This window comes from Molothrus ater, chromosome 3 (assembly GCF_012460135.2).
Source record: "Molothrus ater isolate BHLD 08-10-18 breed brown headed cowbird chromosome 3, BPBGC_Mater_1.1, whole genome shotgun sequence".
NCBI classification, from domain to species: domain Eukaryota; kingdom Metazoa; phylum Chordata; class Aves; order Passeriformes; family Icteridae; genus Molothrus; species Molothrus ater.
Genome location: NC_050480.2, coordinates 52,824,524 through 52,837,637, shown reverse-complemented (window position 1 = coordinate 52,837,637; position 13,114 = coordinate 52,824,524). Strand labels below are relative to the sequence as shown.

Sequence of the window (13,114 nt, the reverse complement as noted above, 5' to 3'; positions counted from 1 at the left end):
GGTCACACAAGGGAGTATTGGAGAGAAAAGGAGCCCAGCTGGGATTCAGAGACCACCTATTCCTCCTCAAAAAATAGAATTGTGAATGAAAATGCAACTAAGACCAACTGCATAGCATTGCATATATATCCTGTATATAGATCTATATGGTAGATTTCTATCGTGCTAGCTTTCAAAGGATTTTATTCAATGGTGAAATAAAATGTTTTTTCTCCTCTGCATTTTTTCACTAGGATCTGTGGAGGTCAAATGCTGGTGACATTTGCAGACAGCAAGTCAGCTCTTCGTGTTATGGATATAGATGGTGCCAAAGTAAGCCTTTCTCAAACCTATAATAATAATTTCATAAAAAATTCCTCAAAAGTAGTTGCTTAGAGTGAAATACTTGAGTTTCTAGCTAAATCAAGTAACATTATTTCAAGAGTTAGTGCTCGTGAAGTCCTTTACTTTCACATCTGCTGAGGCTATTAATGCAGTACTTTAGTTTCAGGATGGCATGAGGTGACTTTTCATAGATCCCAAGCAGTGCTTAGGATCTGGCCTCTGACACCTGTGCAGAACACAGGGACTTGTTCATGGTTCTGGCTGCTTGAAGCAGTTCTCCTGACATTCTGTGTGACTTCAAACTGTTGCCAAAGCATCCTCATGATTGTGGTTTGGAGATTTTTTGTTTCTTCAGTATCAAATAGGCTCCTTCTGCTAAGCTGTAACAACATGATTCATTGGCTTCCATGGAAAATCCAGCATTAGCAGTAGGAGTTTACCTTTACATCCCCTGCTTTTCCTTCCCACACACATACTCTACAAATCATCGACCCCCTGTTGAAAAAAATGTTTGTGGCTGCCCTGTAAACTTTATACTGAAGTAATGGATTTTAACTCTCATTCTTTTTTCATATTTGCAGTTTTATCTTCTAATTTGACTCCTGCTATTGATGTAATTTAAAGCACAGACTGAAACACAGTTGTGTGCACACAGTATGTGAAGGTGCTGGGAATCTGAGTTGGGAACTTTTAAACTGATTTTCCTGTCAAAGCTGCTGGCTTGTCTGCATTTCACCTTAAATGTCATAGAGCAACACACATAAGCAGCTGAAGTCCCAATGTGTTTGAAAATACACCTTCCACGTACATCACATATGAGATTTTCTGGTCAGCCTCCTTACAGGTAGCAGTAGATACAAAACTCTTGTGTGTTTCAAAGCTGCTGACTCAAAACCAGCACCTCTCATGCCAATAGTGCTATTCCAGTGTCGTTTTGGCAATATTTGATGTTTCACCTATTTCTCCGGTATTTCCCAAAAGCAGCAGCAGTGCTTTTGAGCTGTGAAGCTCATTTTCTTTCAAGAATATTTTTACAGTCTGAAAACTTGGTTGTGGGGGTAAGAAGATTCTGAACAGGCTGACAGAACTTGATTATTCTGTTCAAGCATTCTTGTTTTTTGAAGGTTCTTGGCAAAGGGAAACAGTTCTTTCTGTGCTTAGGTTAGAGGCAGAACAGTGAAGATCCAGCCCAAGACTAAGGACTGGCTAAAGGGCCTTCAGGAGGAAATTGCTCGAAAACGAGACAGCGTTGTCCCCATGTCCCCCACAGCAAACTCCCACCTTCTGGAAGAAAATTTTGACTTCTCAAGTTTGGACTATGAGTCAGAAGGTAAGCAACATGCTTCTAAGCTAAGTAGTGAGAAGTTGCTTTGCCGACTTTAGTTGCACAGAGTCAGTGCAGGACAGTATGGTGTCAGTGGTACCTTAATTTGTAATGAAGCCACACTTCTTAAAAAGACAATTGTAATTTAAGCCATGACCTGACTCTATGCCTGGGCATAGAACTGTTACTTAGATCATCCTGTCAATTCAGTGTTATATGTTAGCAAATTCAATGTATGATACAGCTGCCTGTAGAGACACGCTGTAATGAAACACATGGCGTGGTTACGCAAGAATCTTGCCCAACCTATATATTAAATTATTAAATTAACTGATAGTATAGATTAATTAATTGGCAGTGTAGAGAGACAGAGAATGAATTTTCTCATGAATTCTTTGTTATCTAATATTTTAATCCAGGTGATATAGAGGATGAAGATGATTATTTAGAGGATGCTCTGTGTCAACACCTAGCAGCAGACACAGCAGAAGATACACACTGTGCATCTTTAGCTCTTTCAAACAAATCTGGACAAACCCCCCGCCTGTATAAAGGTAAAGTATCCACTTTCCTTAAGGTAAGACCTGAAGGATTCTTATTTGTTCTCCTGTTATATGTATTTCCCTGTTTGTTTATGTTTTCATTCTAGGTTCTCCTGTCATACCTATTCATGCTCAACTCCCCTTGAGTTAGTGACTGTAGTTGAGGTCCTCAGGCATAACAGCAATACAAATGATGAAATTCATGATGATTCTCCTTCTCTCTAGGCTAGAGCAAGGCAGGAAAGCTGAAAAATGCTTTTCTAGACAGAGGAAATTAAATCTTTTTGTCCATTTGATGTTGTTTGGCACCAGAACATACAACAAAAAAATTGCATGCTATTTTCTTATTGGTAAGGGCCAAAGCAAAATCAAACCAGAAGAATCCTGCTGATTCAGTGATGGGCTCAACTCTGTCCTTTGAGCAGTAGCAGTGGCAGAGGAGTTAGCTGTAAGCTGGGAGGTTGCTGTGTTCAAATTATTTCAGAGGCCTGAAGTTTCTCCTTTGTTCCCATTTGATTTATTCCTGAAGGAGTCAAGGTGCATAGAATATATATACATATAATAATTCTTTAGGTACTTCATGAATGTGTCACCTTTTTCCTCAGTTACCTGGCTTGTTTGCACATTATTGTGAAGTGACTTGGTAAAACTAAGATAAAGCTGTGGAGAGAAAACTGATAAAAACTGAGGCAGGAACTGGCCAAGCCAGTCATACAATGGGATGTGATCAGGAAGTGCTTGAGTGGCCAAGCATAGACAGGCTGGGATATGTATTAAACACCTGGTTGTGACAGCAGTGATTCAGTAGCTGTCATTCTGCACTCTCTCAGAAGTGCTTTGTCTTCTGACATAAAAGTGAAAACTTTTAATACCCTCAAAGGTTGAGTCAGAAGTAGAGTTCAAAAGGATTAAATGAAATTCATACACTTACACAGACAGATTTTCCAAACAGAGTGATTTATGGCTTTCTTGCCCACCTTGGGTCATAGGCTGGGTTCAGTGTGGCCAGACCCACAAGCCTATCCCTGAGTAAAGGAGTAATCAGTCATTATTAAATACTGTGAAGTCAATCACTTTGTATTATAGGGTGCCTTGCCCTCACATCACCTCTGGCCTATTGTGTGATGATTCATTAAGCCACAGAGAATTGCAGTGAATCTTGTCACTCACACTAACTCTTCTCCACAAAAAATATCACAAAGTAAATAGAGGTAATGGAGTATAGTTTGAAGGAGGTCAGGGAGGGGTCAGGGTCTCACATAACTCAAAATATGATATATTCAATTAATCTTAAAGTGTCTGCAATTTCAGATTCCTCCATAAGCTCCCAATTCTGCCTGAATACCTTCTAATTGAAGGTATGATGACTGTGTAGCTGGTGGTAGGCACGGATAGAAAACAGTGACAGGCACAATAGTATGTGTGTGTTTCTGAGGTCAGGGAAGGGCACAGCTTCACGAAACTGCTGTCCCTGCCAGCAGCCTTTCAGGGATGGAATTGAGTGGTAATGGCTGGCTTTTGTTGTGTTCAGTTTTACTGCCAGAACTTCAAACCGTGCCTCCAGGTGCCTGCATGACTCCTCGGATCCTACTGATGAGCCCATATCTGCAGCTTACAAGTACTGAAAATGCAGAGAGCACGGGAGGGCGGGCTGGGCAGACCACAGGCTCTGTCTCTGTGGCTGCCATCTGCTGCTGAGTGGGAGCAGGAAGCTGTAAGGCAGCTCGTGATCCCCTGCAGAGCACAGCTTTCCGAAAAACAAGAATTTGTTTACAAATGCCTGAAGTGTAAGAGACTGCTGCTGCATAATTCCTTCCCCATCTCTCCAAAACACAGGGGAAAACTAAACCCAGTGGATCTTGGAGCTCTAAAGAACAAGAGCTGCATAGCTGGGCAGCCATGGCAGGGTGAGAGGGCTGAAATGAAAGTCTACACCATAGCAGATGGGGAAGAATAAAGCAATCCATACTTCACCCCTCTCCAGCTGTCAGAAAGGCTTAGGTGGGATGAAAGACTGAGTAATTAGTTAGTGATGTAAGGTGCAGCCAAGAGCCATCAGATTGAGGCAGCTGTACCTTTTAGGAGATGTTGCTGGAAAGCAGAGATGTCATGATTGAACTGTTCAGACAGATTTTTCTCTGGTATAAAAACAGTCCTCCTGTGCAAGAAGAGGTGCCTGATCCTCAAATGGAATTCCTGTGTTTGGGATGGAAAGCAAAGAATTCACCATGACTAGCCATGACAGTTTGAATGGGTGCAGGTTGCCACTAATTCTGGCTGTGAAAATCTCAGAATCTAACAAGGTGCCCAATAACCCTGGAATGACGTGCAGGCATTCTTTGTGTTGGTGCAAACAGCTAATAAATGGTGGAAAAGGAGGGAGAGAGAGAGAGAAAGACGCATTTGACAAAAGGGTAGATGTTTCCTGCAGTGGGAGCAGGCAGACACTGGGGGAGAGCAAAAAATGTGAATGGAGCTGTCGTGTTGCTGAGAGACCTGGCTGAGGCTTGCCACTCATGGTCACCTCTCTCCTGATCTCTCAGATCTGGTGTGCCTCACCCAGTGTGTACCTAACACAGACACTTCCTAAATGTCCCTAGATGATGCAGACCTTGCTGATTTGAAGCGGGAGCTGGAGGCAAGCGGGGAACGCAGCCGCCGCATTCCCAGCAGGTCTCTGTCCATTCCTACCCGGCCTCGGCCACTCCAGCCACCACAGAGGCCTCCCCCTCCCGGTGAGTTGAACTCTCTTTAATGTGGTGCTGGCCCCAGCTGAACAGCTTAAGCCTGCCGTGTCTGGGTGACAAAGAAGGTCATACCTTGTTCTGAAATGTCAGGTTGTCGAGGGACTTGGACTTGCTTCCCAGCCTGTTTCAGCCTGAGTATTACTGCCATTAGTAATGGGAGAAGTTTGTCTTCAGGAGACAGACACTCCACAAAAGAAATGTCTTTAGTTAGTAAGGATAGAATAGCCAATATGTTTCATACTAGCTCACCACTCAGGTTAGCAAGTTGAGAAGCCACTTTGTGGCAATAAAGATAATTGGTATTTATGCCTGCTGACTTCTGCAGTCACTGAGTGTTTTCTTGCAGTTTTTTGGATTCTGAATTAATTGTAATCAGAATTTTAAAAACCTTTGACAAAATACTTATTCTGGATAGTTTTTGTCCTTTTATTCTTCCCAAGCAATTCTTGTGTTTATGAAAGAAATGCAAAGTGGATTATGATTTTCACTGAGGCACAAGGGGAAGTGATGCTTTTTACCTAAGCTCTGCCCTCCTGAGATGCCATCCAGAGCTGTGCTGCTCCTGTTTTTATGGCTATTTCTGGATGAAAGCTGATTGCTAGACGAGCATAATCATCTTTGCCTCCTGTATTAGACAAGCTATACATCATGTTTTTCTTGCAGCCCAAAAGTCTCTCTTTTGTGTACATTTTCCAGACTCAAATTAGAAGTTCTGTGATGCTCGCCTGATAGAAGATGAGTTTTTTTAGGATTATTCCCATTCATTTTTGAGTCTGTTGCATAGAAATGCCAACATTGCTATGTGTATTTCTGTGCCTAGAATGCAATGTTAATGCTCAGCTGAGGTTATCTAATTAATTAAATAAATGAAAGACTAACTACAAAACTGCTTCCTGAAACAGTTCAAGATTTTGAGAGGGTGATGGAATGCACATTGGTTTTGCTCCATTGCAGATAAAATTTTGTACGGGCTCTTGAATGTAAAAAGCCATTTTTTATTCCTCTTCCAGCTGGAACATCAGGCAAAAAGTCCCCCTCAGATGGTTCCCTCTCTCCAGGAAGCCATCCCACCTGCTCCATCCTGGCAACAGCAAAGCTGCTTCCCGGAGCCCCTCAGCAGCCAGTGAGTCCTCCTGCCCAGCCTGGCCCCTTGGCACTGGCCTGTTCCCTCCCATCCACACTGAGAATCATGTACAGGATGCACCTGTCATACCAGGAAGGAAGTCCATCACATGTCTGAGCTGAAAATGCCAAGAGAACTTCTTGTACTGTAATACTAAACTGTAGGCTTGTTAGGCAGCACAAAAACATTACTAAATGAACAGGAGTTAGGAAGGCCAAAGAGGGAGAGAGAGAATGAGTGGTGTAAGACAAGGGCGTTGTTGCTGCTTTCTGACAGATGCTAACTTGAATTTTTAACACTATCATCATATGGTTTAATTCTTTTCTCACCTCTGTTTTGGTGAGCCATGCTAGTGCCCAGAATGCAGGGAAAGTCTTGACCACTGCCAGCAAGGCTGTTAGTCTCCTGAGGAGACCAAAACCAGAATGTGGAAATGCCTTCTCACTCCTGTCTCGCTGGATGAGGAGCCTAATGCATTGAACAAGGGATGGCTGAGGGACCAGCAGTGGCACTCAAGGCACTGGCCTTCTGTCAGCTGCCAGCAAAGATGTACCCTTTGCTAAAAGATTCCCACTTCTTTAGTATTTATAGATCACTGAATAGCCATTTGCAAGAACAGAATTTCACAGGTGTATGAGCTTAGCTGTAAAATTAGAGGTGTACAAGAAAAATCAGTTTTCTCAAGATGATTTTCTCCTTTTTTTTTTTAAAGCCCAAAGTCCGGACTGGAATAAGCAAACCTTACAACGTCAAGCAGATCAAAACCACCACAGCTGAGGAAGCAGAAGAAGCTATTAGATGTCTTATGGAGGCCAAAGGAGGTAAGCACAGCTTTCTATCTGACTTCTAAAAATCTTTAAATAAAGAAAAATATAGGTGTATTCATCTCACCATGGCCCAGATGCACATATTCCTATTTGGAATTTCACCTGAATACATTCTTGCAAAATTGTATGTGGTATTCTCTGTCAGTTCTGATAATATTAACCTTTTTTCAAACTTATTAAAATTTTATATTTTGTTGTAGAAACTGCTACTAGTAAAACCTTGGGTTATTTATGCCCAGATTTAGTCAGAAGAATTAAAATATAAAGATGGAGTTTTACTAAACTGATGGTGCCTGTTTTAGCTCAGAGTTGCATAAAGGGTATTTGCTGCTCTATTTACTGAATGCTCACTATTCCAAGCAGAACTACAGAGCAAATGCAGCTCTAGGAGGAATAACCTGGATTCTGTTCACATTTGGACAGCAAGTACAGCTGTAACCTAGATAAAAGCTTGCACTACTTCAGCTTGAATAGCTAAGCTAAAAGGCTACTCTGTGTTTAGGATCTCTGTGTAGTCCCTGGAGATGAGAGCTTCTTGCAAGGGCAAGTTAGGGCACAAAACTACCTTAGGTACTGTGAATGTACCCCCCAGGGTTGCATGCAGTCTTTCTGCTGATGCTGTATGAATGAAAATGGCTACCTGAGTTTGCAAGGCTCTCAGTTTAGGAGAAAACCACCCCTCTTCATTTATACCTAGAATGAATACAATCTGCAATAATCCCATTTATTCAGAAATATCAAAAAGGCATCTTGATGCTTGTTCCTCAGTGCTGTTCATTTCATTTTGAAATCAGATTTATTCTCCATTTATTTTGAAATTCAGATTCACTTGGTGTGGGTAAGAAAACTAGTCTGGTCAGCATCACTTCCAGTCCCTTGTACAGTACCACCAGTTGGCATTTACAGTTCTTTCTAAAACACTCTAATGCACTTGGTATCATTAACTTGGTTTTCCAGATAATGGCAAAAGGACACTCAGAGCTTGAGCCCAGTACTCCTGAACCCCCAGCCAGTGTTTTGTCCACCTGGCCAAATGGTGGCACAGCACTGCTGGTTTGGCAAGAAATTATTTCAGACAGGGAAGTTTTTCTCTAACAGCCTCTTACAGATGTTACAGGATTGCAAAGGTCTGTGCTTAGTTCCAAAACCTACCTTCTTGGCCTGAGTTGGCCCTATAGGCATGAACATTTTGGGAGACGTGGTTGTTGAAAGAAATTATCTTGAATCTATGTTCTGATCAGGCCAAGATGCCATATTTGCTTTTGCATTTCAGGAGTACAGGAAGATGCAGTAAAGCCTGTTCCAGCCAGAAACCAAACTTCCTGCAAACCTGAGGTTCTTCCCAGCATCACAAAGTCAACTTCAGGAGCAGTGCCTGTGCCTCATCGTCCACCACCCAAAGTTCCAACTCCAAAGAAGCCAGTGCCCCTGCAAAGGACAGGAGCCAAGGGGGAAAATGTAAGAGAGTTGCAGCAAAATGCACCCAGCCTCCATTACACAGTGTGAATGATTAAGGTTGGAACCAGTGTGAATGGCTGGTTGTTTTTTGCAGGAAGTCCTGTCAAGTCAGCAGGTGCTGGAATAATTTTGTGTATTACAGTCACAAAGGCATAAAAATGCAAGAAAGATTGGAAAGAGAGCCATGTGCAGCTTTTCTATTTGTCAGTCCATTCTCTTGTTGTTCTTCTGGTTTGTCTAAACCTTGTCAGGATTTAAGACTCATTTGTTCTTTATCACAGTCTCTAATTTTGACCATGAGTGGTCTGCTCTGTAAGGATTTGAGGCAGCTTCTTCATCAGTTCTGTGTCCTGTGTCCTTTCTTGCTTTTCTTACACACCTTGTAATGGGATTCAGCCTTTCAGTTTGAATTCTGGAGTCTACTCAAGAGTTCATGTTCTCAAAAATACAAAGCTGTAGGTGTTCAGGTTTTAATGTATGTCAGGTCTCTACAATGGAGACAATAGTTCACCTCTAGAGTTGCTAAAATGATTATCTAATTTGTAAAGCAGTTTGAGCACAAGAGGAAAGACAAATATAGCATTTTATATTCTTCCTTTGACAGAATTGCTGCTAAAGAAGCTCTCTTCTAAATTGTTAGGGCTCCTGCCTTACCTTCCTTTGGTAAAGGCATTCACCCCTTCTCTATAATGGACTTTGTGCTCTCTTTACTTAGCAGATTCACCAAAAAACCCAACGCAGACAGCACAGTCTATGCCGAGGATGGTCAGTTTGTTTTGTTTAGGTTGTCACCATTCCCAAGTCACTCTTGAAAGGTGCTGAGAGGGATTGCTATTTTGGTGTTAGTTATGTGGGAGCTTCTGCAGGAATAGATCTATTTCAGGTTGACTGCCCTGGAATTCCACTCCTTCCTCCATCTGAGGGAGGTCAGATGGGAGTTGTGTACTTGAAAACCTCTACCCAATCCCCCTCTACCAGTCAAATGCAGGCAACTTAACAGCACATAGGAAGAAGTGGCAAGGGATATGTCCAGCATGTGATATTGACTAAATATTTTGCCTGCATTAAAAAGCCTGTACATTATCTTTTAATACTATGCAAGAGTAATAAAGAATTTAAATGCTTTCATTCAGTCACACAGAGTGTGAGAAATCTGAAGCAGTCCTTGCCTTCCCAGGCTGAGCTGGTCTTGTTATTTATATACTTTTAAATGGTGGATGTATGGTAGACTGGACTTTGAGACCTTATTTTTATCTTCAGTTGCCAGCATCAGTAAGACACGACACAGCCCTTAATGCATTTATTGGGTTAGCTTAAGCTAATTCTCCTTCAAACCTTATCTATCCAAATAGGCTACACTTAAAGGCATAGGCCTCCCTATGCAATCTTGCTTAAGTAATATTAGTCAGCAGAGAGATGGAACAAATAAATAACTCCTCAAAACTGTGTTAATTTGGCCCAGAGCAAAAATTCTAACCTGAAAAGGGACATGGTCAGAAAGAGCTGTGACTAAACAGGCTGTAGGGTCCTGGTCCTTCACTAGCTCTCTGAAGGTGAGTGCAAGGTGCAATGCATGAGCCCAGAGCCCAGCAGGTACAGTGGAGCACTGTGCTGTCAAGCCTCCTCTTTGTAGTGCTTTCTTTTTCTTCCAGGACTGTCGGCTTTTCTTAGTAATGCTGTCAATTAGACTTGCACCAGTAGTGACTCAGAGTTTAAGGTCCCCTTTTGTTCTCACATTTCTTCTTCCATTTCCTCCTCAGGCCATGTCTCCAGAAGACCAATTCGACCAACAGACAGCACAGTCTCCTTTTGGCTTGCTAGAGCCCCATCTAGAAGCTGGAGCTATTCTTAGACCAACCAAGATCACTCCAGTCCCTAAACCCAGAACACAAGCTGGGAAGCCTCAAGAGAGCAGGGGGAGCAGTGAAAGGCAGCCCCTGTCAGCAAGCACAGCTGAGGCCATTGTACTGCCTCCCCAGAACGCTCCCTTTGCCCCAAAGGTGCCACCACGAAGGAAGAAGTCGGCTCCTGCAGCTTTTCATCTCCAAGTTCTCCAGAGCAGTGACAGCTCCCTTTTTAGTGGGTCACTGTTCAACTCCAACAACAACAACAACCCTGGCTCCTGCCTCCAGACTCATGGCCCTGCTCGCTCAGCTCCCACAGCCTCTGCTGGCCCCGCAAACAGCACAACTCAGCCCTTGGCACCCAGTGCTGCAGAACTGATGGGGAAGCTCCAGGGCCCTTCTGCAGCAGCAGGCCAGCATCCACAACGACTGGATACCAGCTCCTTTCCAGAGAACACTAATCTTCTGGACCTGGACATTCATTCTTCCTTCCCTCTTTCCACACAGGCACCGTCAGCTACTTCTCCAGCACACACTTCAGAAAATTTAAATCACCCCAATGTGAAAGATTTCAGTCACTGGGTGACATTTAGTGATGATGAAGACAGCAGTGCAGTAGCAGACGGGTTCAACAAACTGCTCGTCTTAGAACAAAACAAAAATACCTTAATGAAAACAAATACTGATTTAGAGTTGTAAAATTTTACTCCCTTAGTGTTCCAAAAGAAATCATAATTATGATGCAAAATTTTAAGAAAAAATCTTTTTTATATTTAATGATCATCTGTCCATGCTACATTTCATTTTCACATTTAAAGATACAGCCCCTGGAGGGAAGTATATAAAGTACATACAACCTAACATTACCTACGGCTCATTTGAAAACTTCCTTATTCTAAGTTATTTCTTTTTATTAATCCATCTTAAGATGTTTTATTTCATTTCAGGTACAAATTATATGTAAGAACATGTAATGATGTATGGAAAAAAGACATTAAAAAAACCCCAACATTTTCCTTTGGAATATATATTTTAATCAATTTCTGCTGTTTGAAATAAAGCATCCTTACTTCGAAGAGTTCGTCTGCCAGTTATTCTGGAACAAACATCCCAAGGAGGAACGTACACCAGTATAACAACAGCAGTAACACTGGTATTGCTCTGCTGCAAGTTTCCAAACCTCACCCTGGTTTTTGTTCCCAAGCCCATGACCAACAGCACACTTTGAAAAGGGACTGTAGTTTTCCAATGCTGTTTCACTGCAAAGAGATGCTATAGGCTGCTTGTGCATTTTCTGTGCAGATCCCAAGGAAATATGGGAATGGTTGAGACCAGCTGATGCCACAGGTATTGGCATGGGCATGTCTTATGCTAAAGGCAGTTCAGCAATTCAGGAGTTGTGTCCCTGTTCCCACTCTATTCACAAGCAAATGCCATGTCGGTCTTCTGTGTCCACAGCGCAGATGAGGAGCGAGCTGGTTCCTTCTGCCTTGCCTGTGGGGTAGAACTGTGCAGGATGGATGCCATTTGTGCAAAGCAGACAGCTAATAACCAGATTGCAACTTGTCATGGTAACTTGTTAAGAGAAGCATCAAGATCTTTCATTAATAAAGGAAAGAGAACATTTTTAAGCAGGTGGCGAAGCTGAAAAAACAACTAATTTTCAAAAAAAATTTTAAGATGTATTTAAAAAGTTAAGGTTTTTTTCCTTTTTCTACAGGAAAATTAATTAGCTTGTTCTGAGCTTCCCAAACACTGGGAATGCAGCCATTTTCTTCCTCACAATGCCTACCTGTTTCTCTGCCACTGCCAGATTTTGAACACAAGAGATCCTGTAAGAGAGGATGCTGCCTTTGAGCACCTGTCATCCTCCTCTGCTCTCTCATTTGCCAAACACTTAAAAAAAAATCCCCTGAACCTTCAAAGGCCAAGCCCATAAAGCCCAGTGCTAAGCTTCTCCTGTGAGTGTCAGCCTAACGTGGTTGCAGGCTGGTGAATAATATAAGATACTCATTTCCCTACAAGATGACACAAAGCCTTTGCCTCTTGGTCCTCCTCTTAAAAAATACAGTGAATATTTATGGGCACATCTCAGTATAAAACATTAGCAATAAAAAAGAAAGAGTACGGTATATGATCACATCCAACATTTTCTGCAAAGATAATTAACAGCTCTAGGACAGCTAATTTACATGTTAATGAAAGTGTTAGCAGGAAAGCCAATTAAACTGGATTTATACAAGTCAAATAAAATCTGCTTTATTACTCTCCTTGAATAAGAGATGGATGTGGCCTTTAGCATTCTATCTTATGTCTGTGTCTGTGGCAAGCTGCCCACTGAAGGATGAATCCCGGCAGCTCGCTGGTTTATGCTATCAGTGACAGGAGATATTGCTCAGTCGCAGCAAATCAAGGCAAGGGGACAGACAGTCCAGCTGAAAAGGTTACAGCACAGAATGAGGAATCTCCTGTCTCAATAAATTACCTTCCACACTGGTGCCCAAAGTCGCAGCCAAGTGTTTTCTCAGAGGCAGGAGCTTGTGACCTGCTTGTGATCTGGTTCTAGTTTCAATGGTCAGAGGAAGCAAAGCAAAGCCAGACTTGCTCCATGTTTGGGAAATCAATATGGAAAACTCAGACTGCAGGAGGCAGTGACTCTTTCCTTCTCATTTGGGATTAAGCCAGGCCCCACCATGCCCCTTAGTACCTGATGTCCACAACCAGGGAACCCACAGCACAGCTCTGCTGCCCATCCTCATTGGGACATAATCAATGGAAATCAGTGTCCTCAGGGACAGCTGTCACTCTTCAGGGGCATATAATGGGTTGTAGGGAGTGGTTATCCTGTGACATTCTTTCAGTCATGAAGCCAGCACTTGGCAAAAATTGCTGATGGCAGCTGTGAAGCCAGGTATGATTTACCAG

At 42.4% G+C, this 13,114-nt stretch overlaps 1 protein-coding gene across 1 annotated transcript in view; it reads left to right on the top strand.

Moving 5' to 3' along the window:
* The window catches only part of SYNJ2 (synaptojanin 2), a 64,504-nt gene extending 53,239 nt beyond the window's left edge, over positions 1-11,265 (top strand). The window contains exons 20-27 of the mRNA XM_036379690.1: positions 234-312; positions 1,486-1,654; positions 2,068-2,202; positions 4,791-4,925; positions 5,948-6,060; positions 6,773-6,881; positions 8,161-8,345; positions 10,106-11,265. Coding sequence (XP_036235583.1) covers positions 234-312; positions 1,486-1,654; positions 2,068-2,202; positions 4,791-4,925; positions 5,948-6,060; positions 6,773-6,881; positions 8,161-8,345; positions 10,106-10,888 — 1,708 coding nt within the window. The 3' untranslated portion in view covers positions 10,889-11,265. The remainder of the gene's footprint in view (positions 1-233; positions 313-1,485; positions 1,655-2,067; positions 2,203-4,790; positions 4,926-5,947; positions 6,061-6,772; positions 6,882-8,160; positions 8,346-10,105) is intronic.
* The last annotated feature ends 1,849 nt before the right edge of the window (positions 11,266-13,114 follow it).